The following is a 19,518-nucleotide window of genomic DNA, read 5'->3' on the forward strand; positions in this document are numbered from 1 at the left end:
CCTTGGCAAAGTAATTTAAGATTTATTAGCCAGGCTTTCTTATTGCTGTTTACAAAGTCTAGCAGCTTGATGATGTGTTTGTGGTCTGTTGGAAATTTCACTAGGACAGTGGTGTCCACACTTTACAGTTGGCTGACCTGCACACCTTATTCTCGTTCTCAAGTGAAGATTGTCTAACATGATCTTCCTTGACTACAGTATAGTTCACCTCTGAATATATGTTGGATGCATACGTCTCAGCAACAGATTTATTTCACCTGTATATCATCTATTCAGTAGGTTCAACACTTCTGAATGTCATTCTGACAGAGCATACGCAATACTACACACACAAGCAAATACAGAGTGGGCTTCCCTTCATCGGATACTGGAGGATGGAGCAGAAACCCTGTGGTAGAGACAGCATCTAGTAACGAGCTGCTGTCCTTACAGCAAGTCATCCAGCCAACAGCCCTCTCTTAAGGAGCCTTTGGAAAAAGAATAAAGCTGGAGATAGGCACTGAGCTCTGTGTCTTCCTAGTATGATACATATTTCTCACAAACTGTAGGTTATAACACTAGCTTTCTTCAGACCCATCTTTGAGAATACTAATTCAGGATTCCCCTCAAGATGCTCATTGCAACATTTCTCACACTTAATAAATGTGCAGGAATGCAGATTTTATTACCATAAATAAAATCAATCCAAAGTTTGCTGCATATCCAGGCATACGGTCACTCCATGTCAGTTTCTCCTTTTCATCCTGTCACAAAACACAAAGATAAAACAACAGACATTACAGAAGTGCGCAATAGCAAATATTACTAACTCTATTAGTAAGATCTATTATTGAAAAAGGTTCTCAATTCCCATACTCCTGTTGTAGTTTTGAAGCCGAGTATAAGAACTAGAACAGATATATTAAAGAATTTCGTTTGAAAGAAAATATGGTAAAAGTATAAATAAGACATATAGAAAATGTCTGTAAAAATCAGAAATTATAGTATCTAACTATTATTTTAGTATTTAGAAAAATGTATTGAGCTCTTAACAAATTTCACAATGTCAGGAGAAAGTCTTGAGATTCACCTTAGTTTACATTTAGGCAAAGCAATTTTCAACCATTTATTTTGAATTGCTTCTTGTAAAACTTCAGAAAAATAGAGACAGAAATAATGAACAGAATGCTTTCTACCATTGAACCCAGATTTTTTGTCTAATGGTTACCTTAGTCAAATGCAGCCCCTAAGACAGTTCTTGAAAAGACACCCAAATCCTTCTCCTGATACTTGGTCTATAGAGAGAAACTACAAAGGCGAGTCACTCCTGCGATCTCTGCTGCCGGGCTTGTATTCTTCATGTGCAAACAGCAACTCTTTATTCATTGCATAATTTAAAGCAACTGTGAGCAGTGAAATCGAGTATACTTTTACTCTCCCCACATGAACCTGACTCCATTTCTAGCAACATATGCATCTACAGAGATATTTGAAAGTGGATTTCTATAAGAAATATAATTCCCTTCTCTCAAAATAGGTTTCTTAAAATAATAATAAGGTCATTATTTTGTTTAAGTTAAACTAAAACTATATAATCAAATTAACTAATTTGAGAGAGAGCCAGCTGCTGTTTGCATTTCTGTGAACCACCATTGCTGTCCCATGAACTACTACTTCACTTACATTGGAGTTAACCCAGAGTTATTCTGAATTTAAATTAATTTAAATTAGATTAGAATTCAGGTCAGAGGTTTCAAATAAAACATTTCTAAGGCTCAATTGTCCTCAGATAAAAATAAAAATCAGGGAATATTATACCTTTGTAAAGGGCTTTCCCATGGAGTTTACTGGCATGTGGAATTAGAGCAAAGATATTATCCTGTCTACACATCCATTGTGGTGATGTGGCAGTGCTGTAAGCACTGTGGGAAGTAGTATTACTCAGCATCCTCTCTTCTCAGTTCAGCTGTTGAAGCAGACAAATTAAGCTTGTCTCCTTTGGGAGAATGCTGGCAGGAGTGGGCCATAGCAAACCCAAGCAGAAGCACAAAGCACAAATAATTTGGCCCAATGTATGCAGTACATAAATGCTCCATACAGTACATAAATGGAGTCCATCATTTAGCTGGAAGGCTACTTTAAAAAGCATTTCTGTGAAAGCACAGATGCATTTCATTTCATTTTGGCTTTTACAACTCAGCAATTACACAGGACATAAGGAAGCTCTAAGTGATTATACTCCAAGAAGGCCTGAAGGACACCATGTCTAACAATTTTACTAGGGGAAAAACACTGAAGAAGCAAAACAGCAGAATGAGTTAATGCTAGCCAAAGCAGTTAAAGGAAAGAAGAAAATCTTTTGAAATCATACGGAGGTGGAAAGAGAAAATTGTAATCCATACAAAAGGGCCATGAAGAGGCAAAAATGACCAAAACAATGCAGCAGTAAAAATTTTTTGCAAAACAAGAAGTCATAATATCAAAAATCAAACTTTCACGTATCATAAATAATTCTTACCGAATCGTAAGGGATGAAGTGACTAAGTTTTTTTTTTCATGTTTTGTTAATTTTTTTTTAATATTTCTGGTGATGTAAGACATATACTGTATTTTGAAACATTAGCCAGGATTCTGTCATGATCTATTGGCTTTCCAAGTCAAGAAAAAAAATCATATGCTGGAAGACTCTTGATAACACGTCAGTAACTTAAAAAACTGATAAATCAGGGAATACCTTAAGAAACAGTTGTCCTTTATAAAAAAGAAATAGCTATTTGCCAAGTTTGCCCTACCTTTTTTTTTTTTTTTTTTTAATAGTAAAATAAAACCAAATAGTTACAGGAAAGAAGAAAAACTAGGAAAATTGAGCAATGATTGACATATACTTTTAGAGTTTAATATCAGAAGTTAAAGTGTGCCTAAGTCTGCATTTTTAGGTATTAAGAGACATTAGGGTTAATCCATTTAAAGGTCCCAACTTCAGGACTGTTTAAGGACTGCAATTACAGTGTTTACCCTCATTAATCTCAGCATATGCATTAAGAAGTCCTAGGTTTAACACCTGAATATTTGTTTTACATAAATTATTGCTTTTCAAAAGCACCTTGTGCCTGATTAGTTCAATAAAATAAGTTCCTGAAACAAAGATTTATAAGCAAAATTGATTCTTAAAATTTCAGTTTATTACTGGTATTAAACGAAATATGGACTGCCTCTAAAAAAATTACCATGCTAAACAGGATAAAAATAGTCCTTTCTCTTGAATTGGGTTGACCTTGGCTGGCCACTAGATGCCCACCCTCCTGCTTTCTCAGTCCCTCTCCTCAACAGTATGGGTATAGAAATTAAGATGAAAAAGCTTGCGAGTTGAGGTAAAGACAGGAAAATAACTTACCAATTGCTATCACAGGTAAAGCAGACTTGACTTGAGAAAAATTAATTTAATTTATCACTATTTAAAATAAATTTGGACAGTGAGAAATAAAAACAAATCTAAAAACTCCAGTTCCGTATTACTTCCCTCCCAAATTATTCCTAGGGCCAAGTTCAGTCCTTCTTTCCTGACTCCTCTACCTCTCTCCCCAAGTGGTGCAGGAGGATGTGGAGTGGCAGGATATGGAGTCAGTCCATAAGAGCCCCTCTCTGCTGCTTCTTCCTCCTTACACTGTTCCCCTGCTCCAGTGTGGATCTTTCTACAATCTGCAATCCTTCAGGGGAATCTCTGCTTGGGCACCGTGGGTACCTCTTCCCCTCCTGTTGCTCTAACCTTGGTGCTGGTAGGGCTGTTTCTCACACTTTTTCCTCTCTCTCTTCACTGTCAGGCAACATTTTACCCTTTCTTACAAACACTTTTCCAGAAATGTCACCATCTTGCCAAGGGGTGCAGCTGTGCCAATAGGTCCATTGGAGCAGCTCCAGCCTCCCCTTATAGAAGCCACCTCTGCAGTCACCACTACCAGTGCCTGAGCAACAGTACCCACTACATACAGAGCATTGGTTCAATGACATAAGGAAAATCACATCTGTTTTTTCACACTGAACAAGGCAAAACAAGTTGAATGGAGTTCAGTGGAGTGACAGACACTTCAGCAGTGCTTTCGCAGTCTCTTCTTGAAATTAATGAGTTGAAGTGGGGAATTAGGAATAGGAAACAGGAGAGGGTGTGCATGGGAAAGGACAAGCAGATAAAGGAAGAGATCAGCATGACATCTAGTCAGCTTTCTCTTTCATGTATATGCTTTCTTTAACTTTAGGTGACTTTAGCATGTTTGCCATTCTCCACAGCAACTAGCCAAAAGGAGATCAGAACAATGTGCCTGAGTTGCTATGCCATTATGAGAAGAAAGAAAAATCTGGATGAAAATATTACCAAGTTACTTAGAAAGCATACATGGCTCAAACCAAATTCTGAAATTTATATCAACATAGCAGGCTGCTGAAAGATACTTTCTGTAAATGCTCTTGCTAAGAATACCAAATCTGTAAATTCGTTTTCTAGCTCACCTGATTCTACTCTCTGGCAATAGTGCCATCTAGCTGCTGCAAAACTGTACTGTTAGGTATCAAGAACACCTTGTCAGTGATCAAAATGTTACACTTGCACTCTACAGCAAGGGCTGTTTATGCTAAATTAGTGGAATTCATTTATATATTTCTCCCAGCATATATTACATACCCCATGCTAATAAATAAAGCGCATTGCAGAACACTGTCTAGATGTTAGATGGAGGTAGGAAACCTTTCCTGAATGTTAATCAAAATCTATCCAAACAGTCAGAGAATCTACCTGGAGCAGTCCAAGAGGTATTTGCATTCATTGGTGTAACAAGATGAAACTGATCATTCCCTAAGAGACACTGTATTGCAGAGAAAAATTTATATGAAGACAGAAAAACTCATTATAAAGATTATATTTTTGTGGTGAACAGGACAAAGTGAAAGGTATGTTTTAAAATCTTTCTTTCAGTTTCTTTAAATTCAGTGATGTATTTGCAATTGTATTGGAGGAAAAAATAGTTGTTCTGGGTGTAGTGATGCATTCCTGCTTTAATGCTTAATGTGGTGTTGAAAGTGTTCCATGCAGGAATACAATTCTTTCCTATTAGAAAATATAAAACAAAACAAAACAAAACAAAACAAAACAAAACACAATAAAATAAAATAAAATAAAATAAAATAAAATAAAATAAAATAAAATAAAATAAAATAAAATAAATCAGAAAAAAGCCTCACCATCTAGGTTTAACAGGATGATTCATTTTCTTATGAGTTACCTAACATGGCAAAGATACAACATGTGCAGCTTTGCATCTTCAGGTGGGCCTCTGAGCTGTGGAAACCTGGAGATATACTGCACCTGGATAGCACCAAGCAGTGTTGTGAAAACAGTTCTGTGTTTCTCTGTGAATTAAACCACAACCAACTTGCTCAGATGACACATATTTCGGTTATTTATTCATATTTTCCCACAAGAGAACACCTTCTCAAAGCAGGTGTTTTTAACTATCAGCCATGCACTTGGGGAGTAAAGCAATGTACTTTCTCTCTTCTGCATCCTGCCTCGTAACTCTGGTTCTGAAATTCAGGCTCCTCAGTGCGGTTGTACCTGGGCAGCCCCAATGACTTCACTGGACTTGCGTAGAGCTGCAACACTTCTCACTTAAAAAGCAGTAAGGGCATTTTAACAGTAAAGATGGCTCTGTTTTGTGAACAATGTTCTGTTTCAGGGTTGCACATGGAAAATTAACTGGCAAGATTAATTTGGAGCCAAATGGAGGACTGCAAAGCCTTTAATTAAAAACTTTTTCTGAATTTGAAACATACAGAATAGCACAGACACTCTGATAGTTTTCAGTGAAGCTTAATGGACACATCCTAAATAATTTGCAGAAGCATTGCAGAATAGAGAGCTATGAGAAGTGTGTGCAAGGCTCAGTATTAGGATCATCAAAATTAATGGAATTTAAGGCTAAGGAAGGCTATTGTTAGGCATCCAGTCGTGTTTTCCTTTGTAACCACAGAATTTCCATGAGGTGATTTTTGCTATGAGGCTAATAAATGTGTTTCAACTAAGATTCTTTTTAGAGAAACCTCTGATCACAGCTTAGGCATTTCTGTGATGAACAGTCAGTCACAAGCCTTATTAGGTCATTCCAGTTGCTAATTATCCTAGCTGTTGAAAACACATGCATTATCTCCAGGCTGAATTTGCCTATCTGCAACTTCCAGTCTTGGCATTTAGCTGCAACTTTGTCAGTTAAGAGCATCTACTGGCAGATTTTGGTTTTGGCTGAAGGTTCTTACAGACTGTGTTCAGGCCACATCTTGGCTTTTCTACCAGCTTAGACCACTCACTTAAAATAGAAACAATCAGCCAAGTCAACAGCTGCATTTCTTCCCGTGCCATGTGATTGGAAACAAATCTCCCTCAGACATGGGCCACTCATTTGGACTTTCACGTAATGAGGCTTATGAATGCATGTGTGAGTAGCCAAGTCCCTGTGCCTCAAGATACACACATGCACGTCCCTTCCAAAGGACCAGATATAGCATGAGCAATCCAGGGAGACCTTATCACAGACTTCCAGTACTCAAAAGGAGCCTATAAGAAAGATGGAGACAGACTTTTTAGGAGGGCCTGTTGCAATAGGACAAGGGGTCATGGTTTTAAACTAAAAGAGGGAAGATTCAGGTTAGACAAGAGGAAGAAATTTTTTACAATGAAAGTAGTGAAACACTGGCACAGGTTGCCCAAAGAAATGGTAGATGCCCTATCCCTAGAGACATTCAAGACCAGGCTGGATGGGGTTCTGAGCAATTTGATCTCACTGAAGATGTCCCTGCTCACTGCAGGGGGGTTGTACTGTGTAACTTTTGAAGGTCCCTTCCAACACAAACTATTCTATGATTCTATATGATGGTTACTGTGCTAGGCGAGTGTCATACTTGCAGTCATGGAGCTCAAGGAACCTTTGCAGAAAAGAGGACACCAACCTCTTCTCTGTCAATAGAGATGCTGGCAGAATGGAGAAAAGGACCCAATAATCCAAATAATTTCTAGTCTTCATCAGTGTTAACACTATGTTGCTAGACATAGTTAATTTAATACACTGTAGTTTCTCTGCTGTATTTAAAACTAATTTTGCCTTTGATCCTCCTCTTCATGCATTTACTGCATTGTAGCATATTGCAAACATTATTGTGTAAATAGCATTAAGGTGCTTAGTCTTTATATCACTGTTTAAAATCAACTTCGTGATATTTACATATGGTTCAAGTGAAAACTGGCAGCACTTCTCTTTTTACGATGACAGTTTAACATATGGCTTTACAAGTATGAATTATTTATGTAAACTTGATGCCATTCAGAACATTACCAGAAAAACACTACGCAAACAATAGGGTTACATCTGTAGTCATAAATATTCGTTGTTTATCAGTGTTCTTTGTTGATGATTAATAAATCAAAATGAGTCTGGTCTAGAGAAGGCAAAGGGTTAGATGTACAAATACACTTAGACATCTGATAAGAGGTACGTAGGTCTGTCATAGTAGGGAAGGTGGTAGCGGAATGCCACAAATTAAGTTCATGACATATTCTGTCACTTGCTTAATTATTTTTTTAGTGTAGGTCCTGAACTTTCTCAAAAAAGGTATTGAAATGCCACATATACCTTTAAAATATGCTTATATAAATAAAAGAATGCAAAAGGAAAACATATTCTGAGCTAGACATGTCTGATTTGTGTGATTAGATCAATTTAATATGCTTTGATATTGACTAGACACAGACCTATCTGGCACTTTATACAAAGGGACAACAAGGTGAGTTACAAAAACTGGCTTTAGAAAAAAATCAATTATCAGCAATAATCATTACCTTACATTGTCCTGCATTTAACTGGATTTGCAACCACTTTGTACCCTGAAATCCAAAGCACTGTTACTCTAATAGTTAATTTGGTTTCACACTTTCTTCTGTAAACCATGAACATCTGATGAAGAAGTTAATGAAATCATAAATGCAACACTTTTTAAAACAATGTATCCAGTGTAATTAAAAACAAACAAACAAACAAACAAACAAAAAACAAAAATAAAACAAAAACTTTTTACTAGTTCCCATAATTTAGTACCATTTTAATATTGCAACGATTTTAAACATTTTTCATTGTAAATTATTATAAGTATAGAACTATCTTTTCTTAGTAAGTCCTTTTAAAAATATTAGTTACACAATCAAAATCCCAACTACATGCAGTATCTCTCCCTACAATATAAAAAAATCCCTACAAAATAAAAAAATACAATATAAAAAAATAAAAAAGTTTTGTAACTTCAAGTCTATTTGCCCCAGAAAAATATGAGTTTACCTTAAATTTGTCTGTAAAATCACTCATTTAGTCACCATTATACACTTTAATATAAGCAACGTGTGCCCAATGGAACTAAGCCAGTTGGCAATTTTGCAATTTCCAAAGCTTGAATTACAATTCTTTATGTGGGATTCTCTTAGCAACATTTAATAGTCCTATTACTTCTTTAAACTGCATGTATTGGTTGCCTTAATGTGAAGAGAATACAATTAAAATTTTTAACTGGGTGTTCGATTTCAGTTCTGGATGAGATATATTTAGTGTTAGATTCTGAGGATCCTTTCTGTGTTTCTTTGAAGCTTGTCTAGCCCACATCTGGGCCAGTGTCCTAGCCTGAAGAATCTAGGCTGAAATTCTTGCTCATGTGAAATCAATCACAAAAAACCCATTGACTTCAATGAAGCAGAATCTCACCCAAATGCTTTGGCATTGCACACTTAAAATCAGATTCTCCATTGTTTTACACCATGTGAAGTCACTTATCCCCACACAAAGTGGGAGAAAGAGGCATGCAACACATTATCGGTTTCATTTGTTTGAAATTTCCAATTTAGCTTAGACAAACTGTGAATGATCACACTAACAGCAGAGGAGAGTGAAGTGGTGTAAATTTTAGTAACATTTTTAAGTTGGAAATTATATGTTTGAGAAGCAAGGAAATAATTAAAAAGGGATGTGGCTATGCTAGATTCTTTCCCTGATTCCAGAGCATTTATTACCAGCTGTAAAATGTCAATTAAGTTTGTATTCTAACATTTGAATATGCCATAAAAATTGGCACTCAATTGCAGAATACAATCTACAGAGGTGCACTTTTGCCAGCAATATATGGATGACATGCAGAGAAGAGTTCTGGGTAAACAGTCAACAAATGGAAGACTTGAAGGGCGGGGAGGGGTACAGGAGCAGAGCAGCCTTCAACTCTCTCCATGTCTGCTCCAAAAAGAACACATTTAGAGGTACAAGAGCCCTGCCTGCGAGCTTTATCCTGCTGAGTCATTGTACCTAACTGTTTCATAGAATCGTAGAATCATAGAATGCTAGGGATTGGAAGGGACCTCGAAAGATCATCTAGTCCAATCCCCCTGCCGGAGCAGGAACACCTAGATGAGGCTACATAGGAACGTGTCCAGGTGGGTTTTGAATGTCTCCAGAGTAGGAGACTCCACAACCTCCCTGGGCAGTCTGTTCCAGTGCTCCGTTACCCTCACTGGGAACAAGTTTCTTCTCAAGTTTAAGTGGAACCTCTCATGTTCAAGTTTAAACGCATTACCCCTTGTCCTACCATTGTTTGTCACCGAGAAGAGCCTGGCTCCATCCTCGTGACACTCACCTTTTGTATATTTGTAAACATTAATAAGGTCACCCCTCAGTCTCCTCTTCTCCAAACTAAAGAGACCCAGCTCCCTCAGTCTTTCCTCATAACGGAGATGCTCCACTCCCTTCATCATCTTGGTAGCCCTACGCTGGAGTCTCTCCAGCAGTTCCCTGTCCTTCTTGAACTGAGGAGCCCAGAACTGGACACAATATTCCAGGTGCGGTCTCACCAGGGCAGAATAGAGAGGAAGGAGAACCTCTCTCGACCTACTAACCACCCCTCTTCTAATAACATCCCAGCATGCCATTGGCCCTCTTGGCCACAAGGGCACAGTGCTGGCTCATGGTCATCCTGCTGTCCACCAGGATCCCCAGGTCCCTCTCCCCTACACTGCTCTCTAATGGATCATTCCCCATCTTATACTGGAACCTGGGGTTGTTCCTGCCCAGATGCAATACTCTACATTTGCCCTTGTTATATTTCATTAAATTTTTCCCCGCCCAGCTCTCTAGCCTGTCCAGGTCACACTGGATGGCAGCACAGCCTTCTGGTGTGTCAGCCACTCCTCCCAGCTTGGTGTCATCAGCAAACTTGCTGATAGTATACTCTAGTCCCTCATCCAAGTCATTGATTAATGTATTGAACAGTATCGGCCCCAGCACCGACCCTTGAGGCACTCTACCAGATACAGGCCTCTGCCCCATTGACCACAACTCTCTGGCTTCTTTCCTTCAGCCAGTTCGCAGTCCACCTCACTACCCGATCATCCAGACCACACTTCCTCAGTTTAGCCATGAGAATGCCGTGGGAGACTGTGTCAAATGATTTACTGCAGTCAAGGTAGACCACATCCACCGCCCTGCCATCATCTATCCACCTCGTTGTATCTTCATAAAAGGCTATGAGGTTGGTCAAGCACGACTTCCCCTTGGTGAAGCCATGTTAACTGCCCCTAATGACCCTCTTATCCTTGATATGCCTTGAGATGGCACCAAGGATAAGTTGTTCCATTACTTTTCCAGGGATGGAGGTGAGGCTGACCAGTCTATAATTACCCGGGTCTTCCTTCTTGCCCTTTTTGAAGACTAGGGTGACGCTAGCTTTCCTCCAGTCCTCAGGCACCTCTCCCGTCTCCCAAGACTTGGCAAAGATGATGGAGAGTGGTCCATCAATGACATCAGCCAGCTCCCTCAGCACCCGTGGGTGCATCCCATCTGGGCCCATGGATTTGTGGATGTCCAGATTGCCTAATAGTTCCTTAACCCAGTCCTCATCAACCAAGGCAAATTCTTGCATCGTCCTGACTTCCTCTGGGGCCTCAGGGGTACGGGGTTCCTCAGGACAGCCTCCGGCAGAGTAGACAGAAAAAAGAGGGCATTCAGTAACTCTGCCTTCTCTGTATCTTCTGTCACCAGGGCACCCACCTCATTCATCAGTGGGCCTACATTGCCTCTGGTGTTAGTTTTATCTGCTACGTATTTGAAAAAGCTCTTTCTATTGTCCTTGACCCCTCGTGCCAGCTTTAATTCTAACGAGGCCTTAGCTTTCCTAGTTGCCTCCCTACATCCCCTGACAACAGCCTTATATCCTCCCCAAGTGACCAGCCCCTCTTTCCATGATCTGTAAACTCTCCTCTTCCACCTGAGCTTACCCAGCAGTTCCCTGTTTAACTACGCAGGTCTCCTGGCTCCCTTCCTTGACTTCCTACGTGTCACGATGCTCTGATCTTGTGCCCGGCAGAAAGAGTTCCTGAACACTAACCAACTATCTTGGGCCCCTTTACCTTCAAGCAGCCTTGCCCATGGGATTTCCCCCAGCAATTGCCTGAAAAGGCCGAAGTTTGCCCTGCTGAAGTCCAGGGTTGCAATTCTGCTTGCTACTCTGTTCCTGCCGCACAGGATCCTGAACTCCACCATTTCATGGTCGCTGCAACCCAGGCAGCCCTCAACCTTTACTGCTTCAACCAGACCCTCCTTGTTAGTGAGCATGTGCTCCTCCAGCAGTGCTCCTCTCCTCGTCAGCTCCTCCACCATTTCCGTAAGAAAGTTATCTTCAATGCACTGGAGGAACCTTCTGGACTGTGGCTGGCTGGCTGAGTAGTCCTTCCAGCAGACATCAGGGAAGTTAAAATCCCCCACCACAACCAGGGCCTGTGATTGTGAGGCTGCTCTCAGCTGCCTGTAGAAGGCCTCATCAGCTTCCTGACCTTGATCTGGTGGTCTGTAATAGACACCCACAACAGTGTCTCCCCTGCCAGCTTGCCCCTTAATTCTCACCCATACACTCTCAACTTGCTCCTCATCTGTGCCCGGACAGTACTCAATACATTGTAGTTGCTCTCTCACGTAAAGGGCAACTCCACCACTTTGCCTGGCTGTCCTGTCTTTCCTGAAGAGGACATAGCCATCCATGACCATGTTCCAGTCATGTGAGCTGTCCCACCATGCCACCAGATCATCATCTCTTGCCCGAACACAAGTTTCTAGCTCCTCCTGCTTGTTCCCCATGCTGCGTGCATTGGTGTACAAGCACTTCATGGAGCAAGCTGAGCATACTGATTCCACCCTAGGGGGATGGGAGGCCCCCCAGTCCCCATCAATTCTAGAATGCTACCCCACTGATGCAAGCCCACCTAGAACCCCATCCCCCTTCAAGTCTAGTTTAAAGCTCTCCAAATGAGCCCTGCTAATTCCTGGCCCAGCATCCTTTTGCCCTTGCGGGATAAACCATTCCCACGCATCACTGTGTGGACTGGTGTCCTATAAATCCAGGCATTATCAAAGAATCTGAAGCCCTGCCTGTAGCACCAGTCTCAAAGCCAATCCTTTAAGGATTGGTTTCTTCTATTCTGTCCCATGTTGTCACCCAAAAAAGGAAGGAGTGACGAGAAAATCACTTGAGCTCCAGACTCTTTCACCATCCATCCCAGAGCCTTGAAGTCTCTCTATATTCCCCTCATACTGCAGGACGCAGCCTCCTCCCCACCTGTCTGGAAGATCAGCAGTGGGTAGTAGTCTGTCGGGTGCACCAAGTCAGGGAGTACCCTGGTGATATCCCTGATCCAGGCCCCGGGTAGGCTACAAACTTCCCTATGATGAGGGTCAACTCTGTGTATTGGGCCCTCCATCCCTCTCAGAAGGCAATCGCCTATTACAATCACCCTTCTTTCTTTCTTGTCAGAGGCAGTCTTGAGGTGTGGTGTTAACTGCATCTTCCTACGTGTCCCTGTAGGCGGATCTTGCACCGTGTCCTCACCTACTTCACCTACCTGCTCTTCAAGCTCCAGGGCTTCAAACTTGTTATGGAGGGGCACCTGGGGAAGTAAAGCAGGTAAGGAGAGGGGTTTCTTGTGACACCGAACCGGAACTGTCTTCCAAACCTGAGGAATGAGGCTGCGTTTATGGCAGTTGTTGTATAAACTACAGCTTGGAGACTGCAAGAATAATATGGGTACATAAATACCATTGAGTGGTGACTGACCTGAGCTGACCCTACCTGTGCTACTTCTAGAACTAGAGAAAGGATCCCCAGGATGACTGAATATAAGGCCACTGAGAGGACCTCTTGAAAGAGCCGGGAGTCGAATAGGGTGATTCGGAATGTTCCATTTCCCCTCAGAGATTTGTTCAAAGTCCCCATACCAAGCTGAAGATTTTCTGAACTTCTGGTGTTGTCACAGAAAGCTGACGAGATCCTGTTTCTAACATTACTTATAAACTGTTAATAGGTCATTTAACAAAGCTGTGGGAACAGGGACAGAAATATTTAGGAGAAATAGACACCTTCCATTCAGAGGCAAGGCTACAAGGGAGGCCTCTCCTGCAGCATTTTTTTGCCATGTACTTTCTGTGTTTTTAGACCACTGAAATCTCTTTTGCATCCTGGAGCATCACCACCCACTGCACTGGCCTGTGTAGAAGACTCAGAGCTACTACGGTGGAACAGAGAAGAACATAACATTGCCACATAAACAATGCCTGTCTACATCTCTTCTGACACTGTCCCAATGACATGCCAAAAACCACCAAGCATTTACAGTGATATGGAATCTTGCATTTAAACCCTATGTTATAACCAAATTTCAACAAAAGTTAAGAAAAATAGTTTCTTCTGGAAAACAGCTTTCAGTGTGAAGTCATCAATGTAGCATTTCCTCAAAGTTCCCAAAAATATCCAGACTGATCCTCTCATTTGCTACATTTCCTTTGCATTGACTGCTGGAAGACTTTTAAGGAAGACTCTGTCCAAGAGAAAATTGCAGGGATTTGTTGGGAATCCTTTGTTGACACAAATCTGATATAAAGGCTTCTATATGATGTCCCATTCCTCTGGCTAGCGTATGATACGTAGCTGAAATGAAGGTGACAGTTACAGTCAAGGCCACCTACATTGCCATTTGTCTTTGGACAAAGTTTCAGCTAAATGGTCTGTGATTTGTGCAAGCAGACCTGCGATGGGCATCTGCTGAAGTGTCAGAGCTTCATGATATCGTTACATAAATAGACACACACACACACACACATACACAATGGTTATATTGCCCAATGAGACAAAATAGTACCAAAATAAACAGTCTTCCCAAGTTTTCCATTGTGTATTGCAGTATAGTCAGTCTCAGAACTTCCCATTCAATCATGATTTAATGGAAGGGTAGTACTGGGGCAGAGAGAACTTGTGTAGAGACCTCATACTCATGTTTCATTCTATGTGCCCAGGCTTTTTCAAAAGGCAAAGGGCATGTTTGTTTTTCACCCTCCTTTGAATGTGCCTTGTTCACTGGTACACCTCCTGAGACAAAGGAAGGAGGAAAAAAAGATCTTTGGAATCTAGAAATACTGAGGAGTTCTCCACTATTTGCAGTTTTGAAATCAAGGACATACACTTTTTTATAATTTTCTGTGTGTTTTAGTTTGATTACTTGTTGCGGATTGGTTGCAGGATTCATTTAGTGAAATTCTATAAGTTGGGTAATAAAATAAAATAAAACGGTTTATATCAAAACTAAAGCAAAACATATTTTAAAAGAAATCTGTGTGAAGGAAGTAGATGAACAGTCTTCATGTCTATTGCTGATATGGGTAAAAAGTAAGTAGTGGCTCAAATTACCAACAGAAATATTTATACTGGACATGAAGAAAGTCCTTGGAACAGTAAATACTTCAGTCCTTTAAACAAGCATCGGTAAGGCCTAGGTCAAGTACCCTAAGGATGATGTGGTGTCTTCATCACTGCAGATTTTTAAGACCAGGTTAAAGAAACATCTGGTGAACATGACACTGGGTATAGCTGGTCCTGCTTTGGAGCACAGTGGGGGAACTGGATATCTACATGAGTTCCCTTCCAAGCTTAATTCCTGCATTTTATTTTCTGTGTTGCCTATGACCTTTATAGCCTTAAATTAATTTAAACTACTGATAACTTTTTATATTTCTTTTTCTTGTTCTTCAGAAAAATATCAAATGACAATAAATCTCATGTATTTTTCCCAAATTACCAATAAGAGAAATTAAAATTGAAGTAATTACTGGTGGTTACTTACAGGATGTGAATAGAGTTATCATCACACACAAATGATTGTCACATGATGTATCCATACACTAACTCATGCAAGTAAATACAACAATCTAAGCACCATTTCGAGGGAACATTGGCCACTGAAGACGTGGTCTTTATTAAATGAATAAGGGTGTTCATTATTTGATAATTACCTCACAGAAATCTATTAATATACCTAGAATATAAGTACAAAACCCAACAATAGTCTGCCTGCCCCTCAGCCTCCAACTGGAAAGTGTGACTTCCTGTCCCAACAGACATATAATCTGAGTCCTTGACACTGACAGGGAAAGCAAGCAGAGGTGACCTGTAGACCTTGCAGGCAAGTAAATATGTCTTCCAATAAGCCAAGGTTCTGAATCAATGATCTAAGATATCCTGTCACTCAATATCAGGCCAAAAACCAGAAGAGCTAAGCCTACAAAGTTTTGCAACCTAGACACCACTCAAATGATAACTCAGGGGCCTCAGAGCTCCATGTCCTAAACATAACCCTGACTACCCAGAGGTTCAGACCTAGTATATCAGCCCAACAAGCTACAGTACACCCAAATCAGGAAGCTCACAAAACTTTGTTATCTGGCATTTGCTGAGGAAATAAAGGAAATAGCTGATCTCAGACATCAAATCCTGCTTTAAGGGTTGTGTTTGCTGGGTAATCTTCCAATACTACTTCTTCTTCTTCTTCTGGAGCTGAATTCTCCCTTCATCCTATAGTTTTTTACCAGTCCATGACTCCTCAGGAACGGAAGACAGATATACTGAAGGATCTGGGCCAGGCCCAAAGAGTTGTGGTGAATGGAGTCAAATGCAGTCGGCAGCCAGTCATGAGTGGTGTTCCACAGGGATCAATATTGGGACCAGTTCTGTCTAATATCTTTATCAATGATCTGGATGAAAGGATTAAGTGCACCCTCAGAAAGTTTGCAGACAACACCAAATTAGGTGGGATTGTTGATCTCCTTGAGGGTAGGAATACTCTATAGAGGCATCTGGACCAGCTGGATTGATGTACTGAGGCTGACTGTATGAGGTTCAACAAGGTCAAGTGCTAGGTCCTGCACTTGTGTCACAACAACGCCAAGCAACACTACAGGCTCAGGGAAGAGTGCTTGAAAAGTTGCCTGGTGGAAAAAGACCTGGGGGTGTTGATCGACAGCCAGCTGAACATGAGCCAGCATCCTGGCTTGTATGAGGAATAGTGTGACCAACAGGACAAGAGGAGTGATTGTCCCCCAGTATTCAGCACTGATGAGGCCCCACCTCGAATACTGTGTTCAGTTTAGGGCCCCTCATCACAAGAAAGACATCAAGGTGCTAGAGAGAGTTCAAGGGAGGGTGACGAGGCTGGTGAGGAATCTGAAGAACAAATCTTCTGAGGAGCAGCTGAGGGAACTGGGACTGTTTAGCCTGGAGAAAAGGAGGCTGAGGGGAGACCTTATCTCTGTCTACAGGTACCTGAAAGGAGGTTGTAGCATTGAGGGTGTTTTCCCGAGCAGCGAGTGATAGGACAAGAAAAAAAGGCTTCAAGTTCTGCCAGGAATATTAGGGAAAATTTGTTCACAGAAAGGGTTGTAAAGCACTGGAACACACTACCCGGGAAGTGGTGGAGTCACCATCCTTGGAGGCGTTTAAAAGACGTATAGATGATGTTCTTAGGGACATGGTTTAGCGCTAGATTTAGGTTATGGTCAGACTCGATGATCTCAAGGGTCTCTTTCAACCAAAATGATTCTATGATTCTAAGAAGATGCTCACCTAGAGGGTTTATGAGCACAAAGCCTTCCCATAGGACCCCACAAACTAAACACACATGCATATGCAAGTCAGTGAGTTTAGTGGACTATGGTTTCAGGTTGGAAATGTATTCTTTCTGACTTTTTAAGTTTGTTCTCTCATCCTTGTTTGCAAGATAGTGCAGTATCCTTGCCACAGATACATCTGATAACTAAAGCTGAATTTACTGCTACAATTAATTCAAGTTCCATGAATTCCTGAGGAGGTACATATTACACGCACTCTTACTTTCCTTTTTCTGTGAAATTGTACTACTACCAGTTTACGTAGCTCATGGGACTGGCACTGTGCAAAATTCACCAGCTGCAAATAGATGGTGACATTATAATTGCATCACCTATTACTTAAAATGCACCAATGCCATTTTTTTCATGTTTGTAGAAATCCCTAACTGAACCTACAAGATTATAACAGAACTAAGACTATATATTCCTATAAATAATAAGATGGAATAATTCCTTCAGAAACAAAGCAATTTCATTTAAGTCCAAATAAGAATGAGCAAATTAACAACAGATTAAGCATGTGGAACCCTTTAAATAATTTGACTAAATGTGCAGCATTATTAAGAAAAGATGTGTTTTCTTCTACTGAGATTTATGTCCAATATTCATATCACCACAGATGAGCTTCATCAGGCAGCAGGAGACACAGCCGAAACAAAACATTTTGCCTGTTGGCTCAATAAATGAAGTATTATATTTGTTCTATATTTTAATGAAGGTGAAAAATAACACTGTGCTAATCCTGCCAGGCATGGCCTATGTGTGGTTGGTCAACTGAACCCTGAATTCTGGTTTGCAAAGGTCTGGAAGATATACAACACAGCCAGGTTCAAAGGAGACTAGTGAGCCCAGTGAACTCAAACTTCCAATTTCAAATTTCCAGCATTGCACTTTGGGGCCTTCAGAGGCCCAGTGAGGAATTTCAGCTCCCAGTTTTGTACTACTACCCCAAAACAGAGAACCTGGCATATCTAAGATAGATGCTTTTCAGAGAAATTACATGTACACCACCCACATATAACCTTTTTCTTTTTCTGTGTTATCCTATTGTCAGTACCTGCAGGGATGCCAGGTGGCTGTTCTTCATGCCAAACAAGTTATTCAAAGATGTTATTCAGTATTCATTGCCAGCCTTTGAATCCAGAATGTCCTCTGGGGACAATGAGTATGTGAGACGTTTCCCCAGCAAGTACAAAAGCAGCTCCGTCATAATTTCTAGCCCTGTGGATTTTTGCTATTCTAGAAATAACTCAGACTCCATAAGGCCTCTTTGTCACAGAACTTCTGGAGTGCATATTTTTCCATTCTTGCCTTATTTTTTAGCAACACAGATATTTCCTCTTCCCTGCCCCCCAGCTGAATACTGCTCTGGATTGAGAAGCAGGTGTCTATGCTGTGGTGCCTCACAGAAAACCTACTGATGACTTAGAGTATGTCATTCTCTGCTTAGCATTCTTCTTTTGGTCCCATTTTCCCATATATGCTATGTGGCTTCACCTTAAATAAACACCAGTACACACCTAACTCTTCCTTATCAAATGCAACTTCATTTGGAGACATCAGCTTCTGCCTCTATTTGCAAAGGTCTCTGTCTTTCCTCCCTCTTGCCCAGTCTTCCTACTCTATTTGCAGAGTCACAGAATCACTGGTTCCAGTACAACACACAGGTATTCCACTCCTATTTTTTTCTCACTGCTCCTTTTCATATGTCCATGTATTCCACCTGCTCTCTTCTAGCATTCATCTTAGACTGGGTTCTTTCATTGACTGGGGTGGTATTTTGTCATAGAGTCCTGTAAAATATTCTGTTTGTTTCCAAAATATCTGCTAAAATTAATCTTAAATATGGTAACACAACTATTCCTTTTCCAGTAACCTGGTGAGATCATAAAGATAAGAATAATGAAGAAGATGGAACAAAGAGTCAATCTTAATCTAAAAGGAGAGTAAAAAATCTGTTCTGAACAGGTGACAATGAAAAGTTAGGTTTCATTGGCAATTAAGCAAGCTAAAAAGGGTAATAAGTGATTTTTTTTCTCCAGTAAAAACAAGAGAAAGGAGATATGTCCCAAATTAGGATGAAAAGCTAAAGTGTTTGTTTTCAAAAGTGTTTTTAATTACTGTGATCCAAATGTTTTACGTCAAAAACTTTTATATTTTTGTTTGATTCATTCTATTTTTAAAACCCTCTAATATAAATTGCATTTTGAAATAAAAAGTCATTTAGTAACAGCAGCTGGAAACTTGTCACTCTATAAAAGTTGAACTAAGATATTTCATTAAAATCAAAACATGCTTTATGAAAAAATAGGATCAGTAAACAATATTTTCCAATTGAGAGGCATTTCAACTCTACAACTTTTTTAGCACCTCTGCTTTCAATTTTCTTCGAACACAGTACCAACAGGTGTCCATAGAAGGAAAATGGCACAGGGAGATTTCTGGAGTTTTGTGCTCTGTGAATACCCTGCTGTTAAGGCTTAACATG

General features: G+C 40.3%; 1 protein-coding gene across 1 annotated transcript in view; it reads right to left on the bottom strand.

Annotated features, from left to right (window-relative positions):
• Positions 1-19,518, bottom strand: part of ANO2 (anoctamin 2) — a 180,169-nt gene that overhangs the window by 45,548 nt on the left and 115,103 nt on the right. The window contains exon 14 of the mRNA XM_082052949.1: positions 669-743. Within this exon, the coding sequence (XP_081909075.1) occupies positions 669-743 (75 nt within the window). The remainder of the gene's footprint in view (positions 1-668; positions 744-19,518) is intronic.

Source organism: Streptopelia decaocto (genome assembly GCF_964273445.1).
Source record: "Streptopelia decaocto genome assembly, chromosome: 1".
Taxonomy (NCBI): domain Eukaryota; kingdom Metazoa; phylum Chordata; class Aves; order Columbiformes; family Columbidae; genus Streptopelia; species Streptopelia decaocto.